This window comes from Esox lucius, chromosome 7, assembly GCF_011004845.1.
Source record: "Esox lucius isolate fEsoLuc1 chromosome 7, fEsoLuc1.pri, whole genome shotgun sequence".
Lineage (NCBI taxonomy): Eukaryota > Metazoa > Chordata > Actinopteri > Esociformes > Esocidae > Esox > Esox lucius.
In genome coordinates this window covers 47,880,950-47,904,661 of record NC_047575.1, presented here as the reverse complement: position 1 = coordinate 47,904,661, position 23,712 = coordinate 47,880,950, and the positions used below count along the sequence as shown (strand labels likewise).

The window sequence follows — 23,712 nt, the reverse complement described above, 5'->3', positions numbered from 1 at the left end:
TTAAACAGCCAGACAGGACACTAGACCAGGATCCTACGACAGTTACACGCACACCGCCCTCGGACAGAAAGCAGTAGACAACAGACCGTGAAAAGCAGGCTGGCAACCGGTGACAGGTTAAAGGTCATGTCACCGTGGAAACCCCACCACTGGAATATTAGCATTTCAGTCGCAGCAGAGAAGGACGTAGGTCGTATTACTCACGTCTACAGTGGAGAACAGAATAGTGGAGTGGAATAGGATGTCTCTATTACTGATACGCATACAAACTAAAACCAAATACCAAACTGCTCTGGGGTTCAAGCCACTGTGTTCGATAGACAACAGGACCGATTTTTCCTCCAACCAAACATCTACAGTAGCCTTCATGCCCTCATCCACAACTGACGAGGATAAGGCCAGGTGTTTCTGTAAAAGCACTTTGTGACAACTGCTGATGTAAAAAGGGCTTTATAAATACGATCGATTGACCAGCCTGGCCTTTCCACTTCCCTTTTAATAAACTCCCTTCTGAGGAAATATGAATTCACTACACATTTCTCAGATCTTTCCAATCCTAGCAGATCTCCACAGGTGATCACATCATAGGAAGGCAGTTGCTTCTGTTCAGGTAAGGGGCTTCTGGAATTTACTATTCCCCACTACATTTTGAAAGAGGCTTCCATTGAGCCAGCACCTGCGACTCCTGGAATCGAAACAGCCACAGTTTTGTTCAGTGATGGTCAGTAACACGAAGTGTTAAGACGACTCAAATATATTGATCAGTTTTATTATACATTATGACATGAAGCTATAAAAGCCATTGAAAAGAGGCCAATAAGCCTGCGCATATACATTCAAGGTGAAACTGGAGAAAATGCTGACGAGAGACATTTTTAATGCTTTAAAAAAATATAGAAATAAATCACACAGAAAGGGTTTAGCGCATCAAAAACGTTCCTCTCCTTCATTTACATCCGGACATTTAGGTTTGACAGCGGTCAAGGTCACAGAGACCAAACTGCATCATAAAGAAAAAGCTACTGGCATCGAAAATGAAAGTGTGCTGTAAATTATTCTTGTCTAGGGCCTTCAAACTAACCAATATTATAAATGGAAAAAGGGATATGAAACACAAGCAAGAACAAAAATGTATGGAATACCAACAGAGGTTAATGTAACATTCTAGAACAGACAAGGTCCTCTGAGGTCGACCACTTCGCCTACAGGACTTCAGAATTCTTCAGGGCATGGATCCACACGGACCCAACGACGGATTTGCAGCAGATTGGCCGGCGGTTCATTCATTGAACATTCCATCGCATCCTGAATATGCTCTACTGGGTTAAGCTATGTCCACAAGTAAACTACACAGGGATTTGTCAACCAGTGTTTCTCCACTCCTCCATTGTGCCGTATTGATGACCCCAGAAGCCACTATCGGATTTTGGCTGATTGTGCTGAAAGCTGTGTGTGTCGTCTGCTGCAACAGCCAGGCAGTGACAAAGACAAGATGTCTGCAGCATGACGACACTGAGGTTGTTTCCACGGCCCCACCACGACACCCACCCCACCACGACACCCACCCCACCACGACACCCACCCCACCACGACACCACGACACCCACCCCACCACGACACCACGACACCCACCCCACCACGACACCACGACACCCACCCCACCACGACACCACGACACCCACCACGACACCACGACACCCATCCCACCACGACACCCATCCCACCACGACACCCACCCCACCACGACACCCACCCCACCACGACACCCACGACACCACGACACCCACCCCACCACGACACCACGACACCCACCCCACCACGACACCACGACACCCACCCCACCACGACACCCATCCCACCACGACACCACGACACCCATCCCACCACGACACCCACCCCACCACGACACCCACCCCACCACGACACCCACCCCACCACGACACCCACCCCACCACGACACCACGACACCCATCCCACCACGACACCCATCCCACACCGTCATGCGTGACAAGATGCATAAAGTGGAAGTTCGACATAACAGAACATAGCTGGCAAGGTGATATTCTTTATCCAACGTTCGGATAAACACGTGGGTAGAATTTGAGTCTTTGCTAGTAATGCGATACGCTTGATAGCCAAGACGTCCCGCCCAGAGCAACGACTCGCTGGCCGGGCTTAAAAGGGGCAACCCATCAGCAAACCAATCAACATGAAAGCTTCACTGAAAGGGGAAGCATCCGGTCCTATTCAACCTGTTTTAAGACAACTTCAGCAGTTAACTTGAATGAACTAACCTTTTGCCTTTTATTATTCAAAACAAATGCACTGCATTTCAGAGCCAAGTGGCAGTAAAAGCGATTCAAGAGATCCTTACGTAAACATATACAGTTCTACATCTTTTAATGATGACTACTGTCAGAATTTAGCAGTTATCTATAGTGGTTAATTAATAAAGAACCCACACAAATCAAGTGAGGAAATGCATTTCTGTTTTTATCGGATTAATGCTGCAGAGTAGTCCTTTTTAATGAATGTCCAAAATCTTCACTGTAATGCTGGTTACAAGCTGATATATACATTGCAAAGATCAGGTCTCCAAGACAGTAACCCCCCATGCCAAATGGTCAATGTAAACATTCCTGTGGTTATCAGAGCGCTACCTACTGAGAGATAATCTAAACAGAGATGTTTCTGTTGTTCTCATTATCTAGGCACATTCACTTCCAATGAAATGTACATACACATTGTCTTAATACTGTGTGAATACATAATTATTAATGCTCCGATTCCACTCTGAGACTTGATCTCCTACATACACAAAAATTATGTCTGGCTGGCAACACACTCATATTCTGTTAGATTACACGTGATCTACTCAAAAAGGTTATTCAAGGAAGGACAGGAGCTATGTATTTTTGGCCAGTGTCCTTAGACCTCCTTCACTGATACCCTCCCACCTCCTCCCACCTCCTCCTCGCATGTACACTAGGTGCAGACAGCTCATCCTGAAGTATCAACGTGACAATGGCCGACTATCCCAGCGTTCCAGGGAGCTGCTCCGTGGCTCACTTCGGAATGCCCCGCCGTATTCCGAAGTGATTACGGACGAGCTCTCAGAGCGGCCCTCTAGACGTGTTGGACACACCGGCCGAGCCATGTCACGACCGCCAATCCCGGCTCTAATCCCCACACGGTCTAATTGACTTCCAAAGCCCTCCTGTGGAGGGAGGTGTGGCCTGAAGGGCGACGCTCCGAGGAGAGATTGGATTCGTTCCCTTCATACCTACATGCTGTTAGACGGTTGGGATCGCTGTTCCGAGAAAGCATGGACGCGGATCCAGCTTTACTCTGATCTTCAGAGGATATGCATTTCGCTCACTAAGAGGCTTTTGCAAATGTGCGGCTTATGTTCTACATGTGTATTTACCCTCAACATTCTATAGTTGTTTTCTAACTTGATCAAGATGCAGCTTCTTGTACGCTACAATATTCACTTTACTTAAGATATTTTAGTAACACACATTGCGTTGCTTTGTATTTCAGCCAAACACCACTACCCCTTATGACTTGTCTCCCAAACATTGCATACGATTGCTTAAGAACCCAGAAATCATATTTAAGAGATTAGGTGGTTTAGGATCCTTGTGGGGGCTTGTCTGTCCTGTGTGTGTGTGTGTGTGTGTGTGTGTGTGTGTGTGTGTGTGTGTGTGTGTGTGTATTAACACAGCGCCTCACCCCTTTGGCCAAACCAGGCAGAACAATGAGAAAAAGATTTACTACACAGTAACATGCCCAAATAAAGAGGAAGGAGCTTGCGAAATGACAGCAAGACTAAAACCAACAGCATGAGTCGTACTGTTTTGTCTGCGGGTGCATAACTGTGTGATTGAACGTGTATTTTTGAGCCCGTGGTCCCTGACTCCCACCTGCAGGCTGTCGTCCTCCTTGAAAAGCTCCTTCTGGGGGAACAGGTCCTTGGCCTGGATGTACTCCAGACTGGGGGGTCCCTCCTCACCCTGCAGCACAGGAGGAGACAGGTCACACATCGCAGCTCTTAACACACAAGTTATCATTACTACAAAATTAAAACCCACTAAAACACTCCCTTCACAGAAGTCTAGGTGATTTTAGCATGTTTAACCAAGCGCACACAGACACAGACACACCACAGCCATGGTGGCAGTGGAGGAAGTACGTGCAGATTAAACATCTACCCGGCCGGACCTTGGATATCACACAGCAGGACAAGGTGAAAGACCTGCGCTTGGCATCGCTTAGGCGAACAGCCATAGCCCAAACGGCACCCTAATCCCTCCAGAAAACGCACTTAACCAGTGGACCCAGGGGATGAGCAGGGCACTAAATAGACAATAGAATACAATTTGGAAGGGGACGACAAAGACAGGAGTGGAATGTATAGGGCTGGAAAACTACTGTAACTTTCCCAATCCAGGTAATAAATAAATCCAGGTAGTCATATCCCAGGAATCAAGAGAATAACTAGGAACTTCTGTGTTCTAACACCCAGAAATCTAGAACCTTTGGGAATTTGGGGAATGCTAACAGCATTTTGCTGAACAAAACTTCCAAGTAAATAACCCCTTTAAAATGCCATTAATTCTGGTATAGTTGGCAATGGTTGGTAAAGCAATAAACCAGCAATATCAGTTTGAAGTCAGTCCTTCAAAGGCGACCGAACAAGTGGCTCTTTGCAAACATTTACTCAGCATGTGAAGACAGCCTGCATCGGTCTTTGACTCTGGCAGTCATGGTCTTAGGCAAACAGCGGAATGAAAGATTGACTAATGGAGCACGTTTGGCCAGTGGTCAGATTAGTACATTTAGTCAGGGCAGGACCTCAAGGTCATTGATTAAAACTAAGGAAAATTCAGGGCTTTGATACAAAACACTGGACAAACCTGTTTAATATTATAAAATTTTATTCAGGCAAAACAAACATAATAAAACATTTTGCCACAGTAATAATAATAATAATAACAGCAAACCAAACAACACAAACATAAAAAAAAGGTAGATTGGTCTTCTCTGAGCTGGAGCTCATTCATCTTCTGCAGGGCATATCAATTCAAGGGAGTCTGACAGACTTCAGAAACATCCTGTTGTGTATCCAGTACCATCCAACCCTGTGTTCTCATGCTGAATTTCGCATTATCCTTTAGGTCATCTCTTTAATAAGATATTCTGGTTGTTTTGCAGGAACATTTTGTGATTTAACAGAAGAGAACACTGCGCTCTCCTCAAACACAGACAGGGCCATCCCAATTAATTATTGGTTAGGAGTCCTAACGTTGTCGGAGTTAACTAAGAGGGCACAGCGGCATATCACACGTAATGGTTTAAGTGTAGAAGCCGCTTTGTGCATAAAAAAATATAATCTACCAAAAGAAATTTCAGTAAAATAATCCACTCCTAATCTTCATCTTTACCAAATCAAGCCAAGAGTCAGGTATGCATGTCTGGGGTTACAACAATGTTTTGCTTGCTGGGATAAACCAGCACCCAGGGGCGCTACCGCGATATATACTTTTAGATGTTAGAGCACAGCTGCAGTTGGCTACAGACAAAGCATCCCTCCTGCTCTGAGAGTTTACCCTTAGAGCTCTCACAGGCCAGTCAGGAGTTTTCCATTAGGTGGTCATCAGTTATGACCTATTACGAGTGACAAGCTCTTTATTCAGTGACGGAGTGTGCTCCAGAAGCCTTCTGTCGGTGTCAGTCTCCCGCCACAGACAACCGGCGGCGACAGACGTCACCATGGCAACCAGCCCGGCTACAGCCCAAGGCGTAACACCGGACATCACCTGGCACCCACGGCTGCCATAACCCTGAGACACACCTCAGTTAGAAGGCGTGCGAACACGTGACCGGAAATATCAGAGGCAAATGTTTAGTCCGAGTTCAGGTCAGACAAATAAAGAATAAAGCATTTCAAAAGACACCAATGAAAAACGGACCGTTTAAAAATGATGAGCATGACTATTTCCCCACCTTCCATACAACAGAAAAGCAGCTTTTCAGCATCAAATGAAAGAGAAGGAAACCGATATCACTCAAAAGTAATGAGTCATAGTGGACAGAAATGCAGAAACACAGGACAGCTACTTTAGCTGCTGTTGTCTAGCATTTATACCCCATGCCTGTCAGTAATAATAGCCTCTTGGATGAATAAAGTGTAGTAAATTGAATTCATCATACTTTTCCCCTACATACTGCAGACATGCTGCTAGACTAATTGAAGGAGGGATGCCTGCCAAGAAAGGGGAGAGGATGACAGATGGCCAGGGAGGACACCGGGTAGAGATAGGACATTGTGACCTTGAAGGCAGGAACGCGACAGATATGAGATGATGACAAACCCTAGGTTTCTTAGGAATGACACCCGTCCGACAGGTGGATTCCACAGTCAGACTGACGGGTGTATTTCAGCAATGCAATGAAATAACCAGGAGGCCGAACACCAACGGCTCCACAACAACTAACTCAGGTAAAGAATTGAAAAATAAAATTAAAAAAGACATCCTCTTAATAACATAAGCGCAGAGCTGAAAAACACACCTCTACTATACAGCTCTGCGGCTGTTCCGGATGACTGCAGTCAAACATTGGGCTAGGAAATGCTAAAGGACATCTTTCAATAGTATTCAATACTTCAGAATGGAAAAAAAAACAAAAAACGCACTCATGGTTTGTTGAAGTATCACTGGCAGATGATCGCCTAGCAACGTCAATGTGATCTATTGGATGAATGCCTACTGCAGAAATCCTTTGGAAAAATAGAAAAGCACACGGGAAACCTGCTCAGGAACTAGTGTGTGGAGCACCAACACACACAGACCTAGAGCGCTAGACAACCATTACCGTCTAACCTCCACAGAGGAGAAAACCTGGAAGCATTAGGAGGATACAGATATAACTCCTTCCTCCCAACCCGGCTGTCTCCCCCAGCAGCAGGTGTCCTCCCTCCCTCCCCCCATCCCCCTCCATCCATCAATACCATGGCTCAGACACAATGGTGACGAGAGGAAGAGGGCCCACAGCAGCCAGACGAGACACTGCGACGAAGATGACGCTGCATGCCACGAAGGGGCCTCGAATCAGATGCAAGTCAGCCCTGGCATGTTCACACGCACACACCATTATCAGTGGAAAAGTCCCTGTGACATTATCAGTGGAAAAGTCCCTGTGACATTATCAGTGGAAAAGTCCCTGTGACATTATCAGTGGAAAAGTCCCTGTGACACTATCAGCCACGTTCAAGTGGAAAGTCTCCACAACATTTCATGCCTTGTGAAAGTAGGAAGAACCCTGACCAAATCTAGCTGTTTACGGAGCAACTTTTCTGACATGGGATGCATGCAAGCGCTTCAAAATGACTCTAAATAAGCAAAACGAGGAACGGATCATCATATCGACAGCCGCCAGCATTGAGCCATGTGAACCCAACGGGACAGGGACGGGACGCCCATTTCTGCTACCAACACGTGGAGGCGGCACCATGGGAAGGCTCCAGGAACAACTCACAGGTCACGGTGATAAATCTGCCAACAGACAGCGCCATCACTGACGCCTCGTTACCGGTGTAACCAAAAACAGAGCCAAAGTGGATGAGAGCGGCAGTAGGTTGGATCCACACACCTGCCACAAAGACGCCGCTGTTTTGCGTTTCCCCTCCTCTGGCTTTGGGTTGATTATGGTGCAGAAATGTGGGCAGCGGCACAGGAAGCGTGAGATGTACCCGTGAAAACTTGAGTGCTGAAAAGGCGTTCTTCAACCACTGGGCGAGCTAACACCACAGGCAGAGCCCATCAAAGGAGACACGCGATGCTAACGCCGACGACCTCGGCGCAGATGTTCTCAAATGAACACTGAGATCCAGACAGCTCAGTTTTTCTAGGCCCCGTCACTGTCATTAGAAGCAATGAGATGTTCTGTGACGTCTAGCCTGCACACGCTGTACCTCCATGAAGGCGCCATGGTGACCATACAAAGAAATGGCAGTTGCTCAGAATGAGCATTACCACTGAACTCTAAATTATTTTCCTTCCACGGTCGTCAACCAGAAATGTAATCCTTTCTTGAGAACTCAAAACGCACACTAATGTTGTCTCGATCAGTGTTTACATTAGCTGCGAAATGGTACCAGGTGTAGTTGTATGGCAGACAAATATCTACGGCCAAAATGTCCCATGGAAAAAGGGACAAATGAACAAATAGATTAATAGCTTATTAAATCGCCTAATATTGTGCGACCTAGATGATCTGATGCCAAGAAAACAGCGAACCTTACAGTACAGTACAGTGTTTGGTCATGTGAGACTAAGCATTGCGCAAGAATCAAAGGCTGCATGTCAGAGGAAAGCTAGCAGAGATCTTCAACTCTCCCAAATCCATCGTACTGTGAATACAAGGTCCTCCATCAAGGCAAAGCTATAGTCTTGCCCAACATTAAATATTTTTACTATGAAACAGACAGTCATCAAAGCCTCAACAAAAGCCTCTAGTGAACCCTGCCTAGCATATATAGTAAGATTAAAATTAAACCTGTGTGAACCAATGACCTTTAAGCATATCAGAATACAGCCGGTCTGATGATGCAGCTGCTGGGTCATCAATCAACCTGCTCTGCAATGTGTGTCACTATGACAACGACCATCAGTCATGGAGCATGGATACTGACCACAGCCTTGGGCAGTACCGTGCTCGGACCATGTGCTGAATCGGGAAAAAGTGGGCGGAGTTGTCAGCGCACATAGACGGGCGTGTTGGTGTGAGTGACACGCGGCTATTGGAGTGAGTGACGCACGTAAAAATAAACTGACGACACTTGCCCGTCGGTGAGGGCGATACACTTCAATGTAGTCCAGCACGTCCACGAGAAAGGGCACTAAATAGTAAAAGGGGCATGTGCTCTGCACAGGTTGAGCTTCACCTGTACACGTGCCTGGCCTTGGGGAGAGGTCAGCCTGAGACTTTGAAATCTATTCTGTAACTGACTGGAAGCCAATGCAAAGATTTAAGAATCGGAGTGATGTGCTCTGTTCTCTTGGTTCCGGTTAACATTCTAGCAGCAGCATTCTGAATGTGCTGCAGTTGTTTTACAGTCTTTTTCGGGATTCCAGTTAAGAGGCCATTACAGTAGTCCTTTTGGGACACCAAGCCTTTCTTGCTATATTTTGTAGATGATAGAATGCTGTTGTTTTGGTGACTGCTTTTATATGACTGTTAAATGTGAGGTCTAAGTCAATCAAAACACCAAGATTACACACTTGATCCCTGGTTTTAAGGGCCCGAGAATCCATCTCTTTTTTATACTTTTTATTTTTGTTGCCAAACACAATAATCTCAGTTTTATCTTTGTTTAATTGACAATTTGGTTCATCCAGGTATTTATGTGCTCTATAGAGTGACACGGAGAGTCTATTGAGCTGTTGTCATATGGTTCGAGAGAGATACATATATATATTATCATCGGCATAGCTGTGGCAGTAAAAGTTGATGTTCTGTAGAATTTAGTCCAGAGGTAGCATATAGAAATTGAACAGAAGCGGTTCGAGAACTGATCCCTGTGGAACTCCGAATGTCATAGCCACCCAATCAGATTCATGATTACCAATGGTGACAAAGTAACTCCGGCCATCTAGATAAGATCTGAACCAATCAAGGACTATCCCGGAGAGTCCTACCCAATTTTCCAGCCTATCTATAAGTGTTGATCTACAGTATCAAATAGATCTAATAGAACTGTTATTTTATCAGAATCAGTATTCAGGCGTATATTCATGAAAACTTTAATCAGGGTCGTTTCAGTACTGTGGTGAAGTCGGAAACCTGACTGAAATTATTCTAAGAGACCGCTTGAAGTCACAAAATTGCTGAGTTGATTGAAGACAACCTTCTCAATGATCTTGGCTATAAAAGGGAGAATTGATACAGGTCTATAATTGTTCATTATAGATGCATCGAGTGATCTCTTTTTTAATAGGGGCTTAACGGCAGCTGTTTTTAGAGACGTTGGGAAAATGCCTGATTGCAGAGAACTATTAACTATTTGCTGTAGGTCCATTGTTATAGAGTTAATTAAATAATATTTTTTTTAATTAAAAAGTCTGATGGCAGTGTGTCGAGACAGCAAGTGGAAGCTTTAAAATGTCAAACAGTTTTTGATCAATTGTATTAAAATGCGACAATCAAATTATGTCTTGGTGGTCATGGTGACGGAACAGAGTCCTTGATAGACTGTGTAGTTCTGATGTTCCGTCTAATACTTAGAAACACGCAAATTCATTACATTTCACAGTGTACATGAGTTCTGATGCTATCTGCTTTATTGGGTTTGTAAGCTTGTCGATCATGACAAATAGTGTGCGGGTATTGTTGATCTTTTTGTTGATCATTCCCGATAAATATTGCTGTCTGGCCCTGCGTAACTCATTGTTGAAGCTACCAAGGCTTTGTTTATAGAGGTCAGTGAATTTGAAGATTTGTTTTCTTATGTTCCGCTTTCCTACATTCTCAGAGCGTTTACCATCATGCTGGTTCTCCATGGTGCTATCTGTGTGCTCAGTTTTCTTTACCTTTAACGGGGCAACACGATCCATTACATTCAATATTTTGGTTGGAGTGTAGGTGCACAGGAACTGTTTTGGCTTTAACATTAAACTTTGTTTGGCCCTGCACCTGCAGAAGGATGTGCATTTGACTTTATCTTTGGAACAGCCGTTTCGTATGCAGCCGTTGACTATTCATTTTACGCTTAGGTGCCTTGACGATAAATGGCCTACTTGAAGAGCCACTGAATTTAAGCAAAACAAAATTAACATTTAAACTAACATCTTTAAATTAGAATGAGGAGAGCAAGGAGAGGAGAGGCAGAGGTTCAAATGACCTCCCCTGGCAGAACCAGTCAGGCAAACTGCCGGGGTTAAAACAGGACTGGGAATAGCGAAGTTCCTGAAGGTCTGATGTTTTCCTAATAATGCGACATACACTCACCTAAAGGATTATTAGGAACACCTGTTCAATTTCTCATTAATGCAATTATCTAATCAACCAATCACATGGCAGTTGCTTCAATGCATTTAGGGGTGTGGTCCTGGTCAAGACAATCTCCTGAACGCCAAACTGAATGTCAGAATGGGAAAGAAAGGTGATTTAAGCAATTTTGAACGTGGCATGGTTGTTGGTGCCAGACGGGCCGGTCTGAGTATTTCACAATCTGCTCAGTTACTGCGATTTTCACGCACAACCATTTCTAGGATTTACAAAGAATGGTGTGAAAAGGGAAAAACATCCAGTATGCGGCAGTCCTGTGGGCGAAAATGCCTTGTTGATGCTAGAGGTCAGAGGAGTATGGGCCGACTGATTCAAGCTGATAGAAGAGCAACTTTGACTGAAATAACCACGCGTTACAACCGAGGTATGCAGCAAAGCATTTGTGAAGCCACAACACACACAACCTTGAGGCGGATGGGCTACAACAGCAGAAGACCCCACCGGGTATCCCTACAAATAGGAAACAGAGGCTACAATTTGCACGAGTTCACCAAAATTGGACAGTTGAAGACTGGAAGAATGTTGCCTGGTCTGATGAGTCTCGATTTCTGTTGAGACATTCAGATGGTAGAGTCAGAATCTGGCATAAACAGAATGAGAACATGGATCCATCATGCCTTGTTACCACTGTGCAGGCTGGTGGTGGTGGTGTAATGGTGTGGGGGATGTTTTCTTGGCACACTTTAGGCCCCTTAGTGCCAATTGGGCATCGTTTAAATGCCACGGCCTACCTGAGCATTGTTTCTGACCATGTCCATCCCTTTATGACCACCATGTACCCATCCTCTGATGGCTACTTCCAGCAGGATAATGCACCATGTCCCAAAGCTCGAATCTTTTCAAATTGGTTTCTTGAACATGACAATGAGTTCACTGTACTGAAATGGCCCCCACAGTCACCAGATCTCAACCCAATAGAGCATCTTTGGGATGTGGTGGAACGGGAGCTTCGTGCCCTGGATGTGCATCCCACAAATCTCCATCAAATGCAAGATGCTATCCTATCAATATGGGCCAACATTTCTAAAGAATGCTTTCAGCACCTTGTTGAATCAATGCCATGTAGAATTAAGGCAGTTCTGAAGGCGAAAGGGGGTCAAACACAGTATTAGTATGGTGTTCCTAATAATCCTTTAGGTGAGTGTAGAACTTTGGACTCACAATATACATCAAATGCATATGTTCAATTACAATTCCATATTGTCATAATGAAGGCTTGTGTCAGGTGCAGAAAGCCAATGAAATAGTTAGTGCTGATCCATCATGCAGTTAGTGTTGAAAATAAGGTTGTTTGATGCACGTATGGCATATTGCAATGTACCACAGACATGTTGGAAAGGGGTGGGGGCATGTGACCACCGAACACTGGGGCTCATTCTGAGCAGACAGCGCCCCCCTCCCGCCCCCCGTCCGCCCCCCTCCCGCCCCCCGTCCGCCCCCCGTCCGCCTCCCTCCCGCCCCCCGTCCGCCTCCCTCCCGCCCCCCGTCCGCCTCCCTCCCGCCCCCCGTCCGCCTCCCTCCCGCCCCCCGTCTGCCTCCCTCCATCTCCCACAACCCTCCTTCAGAAACAACAACCCCCCTTCAGAACAAACAATCAACTTTAGTAGGTAAAACTGGAGAGCAACACAGACCCAGATAGAGACAGACAGATTACAGGTCAAGTCAGGAGGATAAAGAACAGTGCGTTCTGTGACCAACGCGAGACAACAGCTTTTTTTAATTTTGCTTTGTCACTGCTGTTCTGAAAGCCTGCCCAGCCGGCCCCGTGTCGCTGCCAGCCTCCCAGCCCCCTCTTCCTCCATCGCTCCACCTCTCATCTTCCTCCATCCGTCCACCTCTCATCTTCCTCATTCCTGACATGTGACACCGGGGCATTCAGCTAACGCGATACTGTGATCCTTACATGTGTTCTGAGCCAGGTCCTCGACACTGTCTGACAGTGGAGCTTACAGCCACTGGAGGTGAAAAGGCCTCGGTCTACTGCGCTTTTTAATTTTGCCAAAAACAATGGCGTACAAATCCCTTTTGTATAAACAAAAATATAGAAAAAAAAAATCGCCTGGCCGCAAAAAGAGGGAACATGAGAGAAAAACTAGCGGACAGAAATCGCAAACAATAGTCTGAATGAGGTTGCTATGGAGATGAAAATCCACCCCCTCCCTCACTTCCTCTTCCTCTTCCTGTTCCTAGTTCCTAGTTCCTCAGCCCGTTCTTCCTTGGAAACATCACAATCTTGTGGTTGCCATTATGTCACAGCCGTAGGAACAATGAGGAGTCATGTCCTTACTAATAACACAAACCTATGAATGTTTTGGCACAACAGACCACATTGTTATGTACAACAACACATTCCAGAGGACACGGGAATTTTATAATAAACTGTCAAAAAAATAATAATTACCTTCTTTACAGCAAACCTGCGATGAGTTTCTACCAGTTACGATTACAGTAAGGGCCCACCCGGCCAGAATACAGACACGGTGACTACAGCACCACATACACACAAAAGCAAAAACATCTACTGGGCACACAGCCTTGAATATTCAACAGTACAGCCAATTCAACAAGGCATCAGGAAGGAAAAAGCGAGAGACACCGACAGAGACACAGACGAAGTCCTAACAGGGCACTGATATTGGGCTGACAGTGGACCGAGTTAAGCAAAGCAGCTAGAGAAAATGATGAATCATCCTACCTCGGTCCCCCCCCCCGGGTGTTAATATTTCATTGCCCTGTGCGTTCTAAAACATGGTAGAGGGCAGCGGGTTGTTCTAGAAGCGCAGGGGGGCCCCACCTTCAGCAAATGTTTTAGAAAAACCAACCTAATTAACCAGCCTCAAGTCATGACATAAGACAAACAAACGCATTCGTCTGAACTTGGCACGCCTGAGGTATCTGTCTTTATGTAAAATTTAACATGCTAAACATTTTCTGAAACATTTGCGAGGCCCGGCCCGACAGAGGCACGGAGCGAGGACCGGCCCGACAGAGGCACGGAGCGAGGCCCGGCCCGACAGAGGCACGGAGCGAGGCCCGGCCCGACAGAGGCACGGAGCGAGGCCCGGCCCGACAGAGGCACGGAGCGAGGCCCGGCCCGACAGAGGCACGGAGCGAGGCCCGGCCCGACAGAGGCACGGAGCGAGGCCGTCATTATTACAAAAGCACTTGGCTCCAGTTACAGTCCTCCAGATTCACTTAGCAAGCACACAGAGATGATGCCAGCTAAAGTGGTGCCACGGTCATGGAAACAAAAACCAACCAATTACATTAAGCCATTTATAGATCAACTCCCTATCAGGAATATGTTTTGCAGCGAGACAGTAGGAGTCCGTTGGAGTTTGGAACTTTGTCTTCTGGAGTACTGCCAAAAGAACGCAAGCTGAAGATGTTAAGATGTAAGCTAACATACTAAATCAGAAACAACATTAATCATATTTTCTGTGAATTGTAGTGTAATTTTTTATGATTATTTTGACAGGAATTCATGTTTTATCAATCAATCATGTTTAAAATGCATACAGGAATCAATATAAACGCATCCAAGAAAGGCAAAAGTAAACACAATCATAGAAAAACATTAACCAGCAAAATGGTCTGAAATGCAGGGTACTTCTTTACCACCCTTCAAAGAGTGATTCAACCACTATGGAGCAACAATCAGATTTAACTAACTTGGTGTTGGAAGAGTCACCATCCCAGAGACCAGACCCTTATTACCACCGGAGACTAGCAGTGAGGCACTGAGTAGGCAAAGCCAACAAAACCAGTGCAACGCATCCATCAATGAGGCTTCAAAAGACGGCCGACTTAATGGTAGAGTGCAAATAGGGGTGCTGTAGTGTGTATAACACACACCTTTAAAACGAGAGAGCAAAATAAAAGGCATCTGGTTTTAATGGGAATGGGAATGTTGCCTCCCTCTTGTGGATTCCCCTTGACACACTTGGTCACACATGCCTTGGCCAATCAGAAGTCACTATGGGCTTCAGGGGGGTTTTGGTTAAAGAGACCTGCAGTTAACCAGCAGACCCTGCCCTGGCTTCCTTCTAACCTGCCAATAAAACCTGAGCTCTACTACTCTCTCTAGCAGTGACAAAACCTGACCAAATGCAAGAAGATAACCAATTCAGCCCCAGCCCTCCCCTGTCCCAGAGCTAGTTTTGTGTCAATGACGGAACAGGAATATATTTTGCAACAAAACTGGAGGGAGAAATTGAAGCAGTTAAATATATATATATATATATCCAAAGGTTTTGCCAAAAGCAATGTTAGCTGCAAGCTAACGTAAGTGCTAGAAACTCAAGTCAGGAATTTATTTGAGTTGGCAGTGCATAAAATGGCCCAGTCACTTGCTGTGAGACTGGGACACTAACAAACCACAACACTTATTTCCATCCTTTTCTAGGCTCTTTCAACATAAACAAGGGACCGTTGATAATCAATCATAAAGGACAGTGAGGGGTGACAACGCGTGATAAACAACCGTAAAACAACAAAACAGCACTGCACTTCAAATTCAACCGGTCAGTCAATATAACGGACATGTCTTCTCCCTCTTGACATAATGGATGTTAGCCAATCAGAGATCACTACAAACTTCAGTGGCTTTGGTTGGTTTAGCCTGGACTGAGGAACGAGAGGTTAATTGGAGGAGCATGGGTTAAAAAAATACGTCAATTCCCACTGGCTCCTCTCCTTCTTTGCACGGACACGAAAGAACAGACGAGATGAAAACCTGCCGGAAGTCGCGCTTCCATCATTGTGGAATAACCGGGACAGAACACAGAACGCTACGGAGACCACCTGCTGGAAAAGAAAACTGCAGGACAACAATTCCACCCTCTCCATTTACCCCCCCCCCCCCGCCCCCCACTGTCACAATGACAGAGAAAGGGCATCTTCAGTGTCATACCATCCAACCCCAACACCTGCCTGCCCCAACAGTTTATATCGCCCTTGCAGCCCGATATCAACACGGACTGAACCAGAGTATTAGCCCGGCACACTTCACCCCCAAACCCCAGACAGCCTTGTGCTTTCAACAGCTCATCCATTACTAAAGCACCACTTATGTGCTGTATACAATACAACAGTCTTGTCTGAATTCTGCTCTGTGTTTGGCAAGGTTAGTATAGTCCCTCTATTCTCTATGGGAGAGACTCAGTAGGCTAGGCTGCTAGAGGCCAGAACAGCCCCATACCTAACAAAGCTCTGGTAGAGGCCAGAACAGCCCCATACCTAACAAAGCTCTGGTAGAGGCCAGAACAGCCCCATACCTAACAAAGCTCTGGTAGAGGCCAGAACAGCCCCATACCTAACAAAGCTCTGGTAGAGGCCAGAACAGCCCCATATCTAACAAAGCTCTGGTAGAGGCCAGAACAGCCCCATACCTAACAAAGCTCTGGTAGAGGCCAGAACAGCCCCATACCTAACAAAGCTCTGGTAGAGGCCAGAACAGCCCCATACCTAACAAAGCTCTGGTAGAGGCCAGAACAGCCCCATACCTAACAAAGCTCTGGTAGAGGCCAGAACAGCCCCATACCTAACAAAGCTCTGGTAGAGGCCAGAACAGCCCCATACCTAACAAAGCTCTGGTAGAGGTTGCTAGAATACAACATCAGCTGCAACAGCAGAAAGTGAGTGTGTGTTCTCTCCACCACAACACGCGTTCCACCTCATTCTTAGGCTTTTCCCGACAGGGTTCCGGTTAAACAGGAACAGCGACAAACAGATGAACATTCTCACATGCATGAAGAGAGGATCAGAGTTAGTCCTTTCTGTGCCATCAGCGTTTTTTTACTTAACAGCTGTGACAGCACTCATGTCGACACTGCCCCCCCCCCCCCCCCCACACTCACTCAACCCAATGCACCCCCCCATCCTTGCTAACTGACAGGCACATGCGTGGCGTAGGAAGGGGAGTAACATGGCGCGTTCAAACACACACACACACACACAATAATAAAAACGTGCAGGGAGCCACTTACAAAGCAGTTGAGTATAGAGCAGGAGACCCGTGCTGCCAGGCTCATGGTGATGAGAGGCAGGGCTCTGTCCCAGAGAGACGCGGCCGACAGAGGAGCAGGACAAAGAGCGCAGCGCCACCGGCTGGCATTAGCATCCTCACCCTAACCCCCACCCACCCACCCCCACCACCACCACCCACCCACCCCCCCACCAACTCGAGCCCAGGAGGTGCAAAGGGATAGCTGTAGGACCTCCAAAACCGCCCCCCCCCACCCAGCCCCCCCCTCCCCAACGCCGCCCCAGAGAGAGGGGGGTGAAGACCGAGGGAGTGCCAGTGCCCCCCCCCCGTCGCTCAAAACAGGTAGTCCATGAGAACAAAGATCCCGGGAATATGAGTGAATAAAAATGAGCCGGGAAACAGGAGAGTGTGATGAAGGAAGAGAAAGAGGGAAGAGAGCAGATGCGAGGGAGCCAGGATGCTGTGTGCCTGAGGAGGAGATGTGGAGACGCCGACGGAGACAGAGAGAGGAAATACACAGAAGGAACTGCCTGACGCGGAGCTCCACCCCCCCCCACACGCATGCCATGCGCGCATCTCCACCCTAGCCCAATCACCTGCTCTCGCTTCATTCTCTCCCTCTGCAGCGCTCCGTCTCCACCAATCGCCCACCTCCCTCTCCTTCCTGGGTTCATCCTTCACCGAGATCCTCTGTGTGCCCAGGCAGCCCTCCCAGTACCCCGCCGGAACACGGCACGACTGCAGGTCGCTGTGGCCAGGGACCACATCACGTCACAAACACACACGGGGGGGGGACATACACGCAGGGCTCACACCGGCCGCTGTTCTTCACAGGGTTTTGTTTGTATGCCGGGACACAGAAATAGCGCTGCGGCAGCATCACCAAGCCGCTTCGTCCGCAACTGTGGCGTGCGGTTAAGGTCGGAGCAGAAAATGGAGGGGGTGGGGGGGGATGAGCCAATGCGCAGAGCTCCAGTGACACAGCGTTTCAGCGCCACAGCCCAGCCTTCCTGCCCCCGTCGTGAGGAGCTGCATAGTCAGCGCACGCACGCCACACAAGGAGCTTCAGTGGAAGTGACCTGCATTTTCACTGTAACACCCAGCAGCACATGCACCAAGACGCAGCAATGCGGTCCATGTCCAGGCTGCTCTCCCCGGGGTCCTGATGGAACACATCCCATCATAGAGGTTCCTCTCAGCAAGCCCCAGTGACCTCAGACAGCATTGCAGCCAATATTAATCATGGCCCAGCCTCTATTTCACACACATTATTACAATGGCCTGTGGTGTGTTTGACAGGAAGCAATGTTCCCAACACAGAAATCCAGAGGATAGAGCTAACATTACACTCCATTCTTGGGAGGGGGCAATCATTTCTGTCCTACACAACACATTTCTACAGGATGGTTCAATCATGTCCTCAGCAGACCTCTGGGCTGGTCTGGGTTGGCCTGGGACAGGCTGGTCAGGTCACTGTGTTCTCTTTGTGATGTAACAAAGGACAGAGGGAATCCTGACTGCTGAGTGGCTGTGAGTGATAGCCCTCAGCCAAGGATAGCCAATAAAACGCCAGAAGCCTAGGAGGGGATGGCATAGATACAGAACACAGTTATATATTGTTGGAGGATTGTGATTGGCTAGCAGAGGTTCCAAACACCCAGCGAGGGGGAGGGGCAGGATGGCCAGATATATGGACAGCCTCCGGTAAGTAGTTCTTTCATTACCTTAATGTATTGTATGGAACAATGACAGACATGGAGGGACAGCAACTATCTGGCGATGGGGGAGATTAAGCTGTAGTGCCACGAGGGGGCTACTCTGGGGCCCAGGGATGGGGCTACTCTGGGGCCCAGGGATGGGGCTACTCTGGGGCCCAGGGATGGGGCTACTCTGGGGCCCAGGGATGGGGCTACTCTGGGGCCCAGGGATGGGGCTACTCTGGGGCCCAGGGATGGGGCTACTCTGGGGCCCTAATGTCTTGTTGTGTCACTAAGTCGCCACTGGGATGCCCTCCCTCCAATGCCCTTCGGGGGAAGAGTCACTGGCTTGTTGTTGATTCTCTATTGCGCACTTGTGCAGTTGGGCTGTACGCTACTAGCAATACTCGGCCCTCATTCAGGGGGGTTGCGGTTGGTGGGTGTCCCTTTGGTTGATGCCTGGCAATGTGGTTGGATTGATTTCCTGCCTGTTGGGCCCTGTCCGGGGCCTCCCCCGGGTAGGGCCACAGTGTCACCGGACCCCCCCGTCTCAGTTTACAAGGTGTTACGCTGCTATATTATTGTGCTGGGGGACATGAGGGATGTACTACTAACTTTTCTCAGTTTCCTCCAATTTTAAATTTTAGGAGATGAGGTCCTGGTCCACACCTGCGGATTACCTGGTTTGGGGGGACCGTTGCTGTTCCTGTCCTTGTCCACCTGGTCATACTTCTGACCTAGTCTAAAATCAAATATACTCTGGATTTAGCCAAGAGAAATTTATTTATTATTCCATTTGGACTCTTAATATCTCACCCGGCACAGCCAGAAGAGGACTGGTCACCCCTCTGAGCCTGGGTCCTCTCTAGGTTTCTTCCTAAAATTCGACCTTCTTAGGGAGTTTTTCCTAGCCACTGAAATTCAACACTACTGTTGTTTGCTCCTTGGGGTTTAAGGCCGGGTGTCTCTGTAAAGCACTTTGTGACAACTGCTGTTGTAAAAAGCGCTTTATAAATACATTTTGATTGATTGATTTTTTTGATTGACTAAGTGACCAAGTCTGTGCCAAACTCAAATTGACCCCTAAACCCTACACTATCAACTTTGAGGGATCAGGAAATTCACCATAAATCAAGTCCTCTCAGATTTAGGGTGTGGGGCTTTGGGACTTAGACGCTCCACATGGTGACATAACTTTCTCCTCTTCTCTTCTGCCCAAGATCTCACCCCGTGGAGTTGCAATGATCATGAGAATGGTGAGGAATCAGCCCAGAACTACACAGGAGGATCTTGTCAATGATCTCAAGGCATCTGGGACCATATTCACCAAGAAAACAATTGGTAACACACTACGCCGTGAAGGACTGAAATCCTGCAGCGCCCGCAAGGTCTCCCTGCTCAAGAAAGCACATGTACAGGCCCGTCTGAAGTTTGCCAATGAACAAATGATTCAGAGGAGAACTGGGTGAAAGAGTTGTGCTCTTTGGCATCAACTTAAATCACTGTGTTTGGAGGAGGAGGAATGCTGTCTATGACCCCAAGAACACCATCCCCACCGTCAAACATGGAGGTGGAAACATTATGCTTTGGGTGTGTTTTTCTGGGGGGACAGGACAACTTCACTGCATCAAAGGGGCGATGGAGGGGGCCATGTATAGTCAAATATTGGGTGAAAACCTCCTTCCCTCAGCCAGGGCATTGAAAACGGGTCGTGGATGGGTATTCCAGCATGACAATGACCCAAAACACATGGCCAAGGCAACAAAGGAGTGGCTCAAGAAGATGCACATTAAGGTCCCAGCCAGTCTCCAGACCTTAACCCCAAAGAAAATCTGTGGAGGGAGCTGAAGGATCGAGTTGCCAAACATCAGCCTTGAAACCTCAAAGACATTTGCCATTTTTAGCAGAGGGGTCAAATACTTATTTCGGTCATTAAAATGCAAATCAATTTATAACCTTTTTGACATGTGTTTTTCTAGAATTTTTTTTGTTATTCTGTCTCTCACTGTTCGAATAAACTTATCATTAAAATAATAGAGACGGATCATTTCTTTGTCAGTGGGCAAAAGCACAAAATCAGCAGGGAATCAAATATTTTTTCTCCACTCACTGTAGGTCACACGGGGGAGACATTATGTACACGTGCTAATAAAATTAGCAAATGTTCATGAGTTAACTGACAGTTTTTGATGAAACTATCAGCAGAGTTGAAGAATTTAAATGGCAACAACCTGAATATTCAATATATAAACAATACCTGAAAATCTGAGCTAAAAAGTTCCTTTACATGCGCTCTTTTCACAGCTTTGATTCAATTTGGTGGAGAGAAAGAAAACAGAAAAAAGCATATTTTCAAATGCTTGCATAGAAATCTGTCACCCACTGGATGGAAACCTAGGTACAGTTATGCTGCGTTTCCACTGGGGTTTTACCCCGGTACCAGGGATACATCGGGGATTTATGCTAATGTTGGCTCTAGACTTTCCTGTTTCTACTATACATTTGGTACCAAGGACTTAAGGAGGGGCTCAGGTGGGGAGGGAGGAATAAATTATCACCTCAATTTGGTTTTCCGGTTACTACAAATAAAAGGTGATATTTTTCTGGTAGTAAAATAAACAATAACACCATGCTCAGTTTGTTCCCAATACAGTGTTTGAACTTGAGTAATGAAACTAATTACTTGCGCAAACTCCTGCGACTGGCACCTTCTCCACCTACACTTGTGATTCTGCAACTGTAAGCCAGCGTACGCTATTCATTATTTAGTTTAATAAGCATTTTGTCAAAACTATCAACCATTAATAGAAGGATTCAGAAGAATTCTGAGGTAATGTGTTGTTATAGGTTCTGTAGGCTACATTTTACTATTGAGTCAATGGCATCGTTTCACCTTCGATCGTTCCAAATCTTTCCATTCTGAGTCTTTGCTTCCCTTTACGGTTGCTTTACTTTATTTTATCAGGGATCTGTTTGTTAGATCGGATGAAAACCATTACAAGAAGCCTAAAGCAAACGACACACATCGCTATTCGAATAGCACAACCTGCCGCGTTTTCACAGCACGGAATACGTCAACCCGCAAACCCTCCCTAAGTCCTAAAGTCCGGGGCTTTGCACCCAGTGAGAGCCGGGCTACTCAGCCATGGTCTGGTGGCCGACCGTATCAATGGAAACAGAAAGAAAATCTGGACTTCAGGGTAAAAGACCAGTGTTTTGCACCAGTGGAAACTCAGCATTAGAAAATGGTGAAGGACAGTCTATGACCTTCTGATGCTTTAATAAACTCCTTGTTAGTTATCCGTTCCTGTCAGGCAGATTGACACTTTTTCAATGATCAATCTGCAACAGAATGACTCTTCCACTGAACAGAGGGATTTCTCTGCATAGTGATAATAAACATATTCTACACCTCCACCCAGTAACACCCCCCCCCCCCCACACACACCCAACACCTAAGACTCTTTGACCCCAAAATCACTGAAGCATGTTTTAGATTAGAGCATGTAGAAGTATTGCCCTGTTGGCTGTACAGAAGTCAACATCCCACCCACCCAATGACACAGGCCGTCTCATGACTCTCTTCTCCTTATCAGTAAACCTACAGACAGGGATCTTAGGGGAGCACCACAGCATTACGCACAGGAAGTGTCACCACTATCGTCAAAACTGGGAAGTTAGGCTAGGCATGCAGTAACAATTGTGTGTGTGTGTTATGTGGAAAGGAACACTGGATCCCTAAGGTCACAGTCAAGTTACAACAAGACTGATTGGATATTTTGCACTCTACCACGGAAACGTGCATTCCATGAAACGTATGATGCAAAACAAATGTCAACATTTCCATTTAATTTCTCACACACACACACACACGGTTGAAAACCTTGCATTAGTTTAACACATACAGTTCTACTATACTCTATGTACTGTAAATGCAATGAAGACATGAATAACCACTTAACATGACACAAACCAGTAATACACTGCGCTGTGCAGTGGGGCTCATAGTGCCCACTCTCCCAAAGAGACACACAGGGCTTGTTGGCCGTCATTTTAAAATGTCTTAACGGACTTGACTAACAATCTTTTTCTTAATGAGCTAATTTCTCTTATTGAGTGTGAGGGGCAGAGTGACTGACTTGTTAAATAGCATAGTGGTTAGGGAAGTAGAAATACAAAAATTCTCGTCTTTTTTCTCAGTTTTCGTCACCTATATTGATAGTAATTCTCTCAATGTAATTCACGAATGGCTAATAAGCTGTAAAAAACGGCCAGTGTGAAAACTAATACCGCTCATAGATGCTATTTGTGGTGGAGGTAAACTTAATAAGAAACGTTTGTCAATTGAACATAATGCCTAAAGGTGTCTACCAAAATATTAAAACTGCGTGACGTTAATGCGACACAATGATCTGATGTTGAGACGCAACACAGACACTTGCCTCGTGTGCAGTTCCCGTGGTGTAGTGGTTAGAGACACAGCCACGCATGTGGGTGACCAGGGTTCGAATCCAATGAGGGCAACATCACTACTTTCAATTGCAGGCTGCCTGAACTAGGCTTGCCTGATTCCTTTTCTGGTTAGGATGCAGCCTAATGCTGACAAGTAAGTATGCATAAAAAAATATAACACTCTAAACATTCATTATAGTTCAAATGTACATGATAACTGCCCAGAGGCGTTCATCAATGCATAATGAAGGCTTAAACCAGTCAGAGGTGCAGCTCAGTAGTTGTGCGTGAAACCCTGCCATTCGCCCCAGCAGAACAGTCTGTTTGGCTTACCATGCTGTCTGTCTGTCGATCTGCACCAATCATCTGGAGTTCTCCTTTCAGTCTCCCGTCACTCCTCCCCTCGACCGGGCACCGAGTCAGCAACGCCTCCTGTCAACAGAGAAGGAGCACACAGGGTTTACACACACACACACACACACACACACACACACACACACACAC

At 46.5% G+C, this 23,712-nt stretch overlaps 1 protein-coding gene across 7 annotated transcripts in view; it reads right to left on the bottom strand.

The window, feature by feature from the left end:
* Positions 1-23,712, bottom strand: part of mtmr4 (myotubularin related protein 4) — a 61,938-nt gene that overhangs the window by 27,151 nt on the left and 11,075 nt on the right. For 6 of the 7 annotated variants that reach the window (XM_029120811.2, XM_029120807.2, XM_029120808.2 and 3 more), the window contains exons 2-3: positions 23,542-23,640; positions 3,927-4,016 (exon numbers count right to left, since the gene is read on the bottom strand). In XM_029120811.2, coding sequence (XP_028976644.2) covers positions 3,927-4,016; positions 23,542-23,574 — 123 coding nt within the window. In that variant the 5' untranslated portion in view covers positions 23,575-23,640. Of the gene's footprint in view, positions 1-3,926; positions 4,017-17,060; positions 17,199-23,541; positions 23,641-23,712 lie in introns of those variants that run through there. The other variant, XM_029120810.2, reaches the window with a different exon arrangement.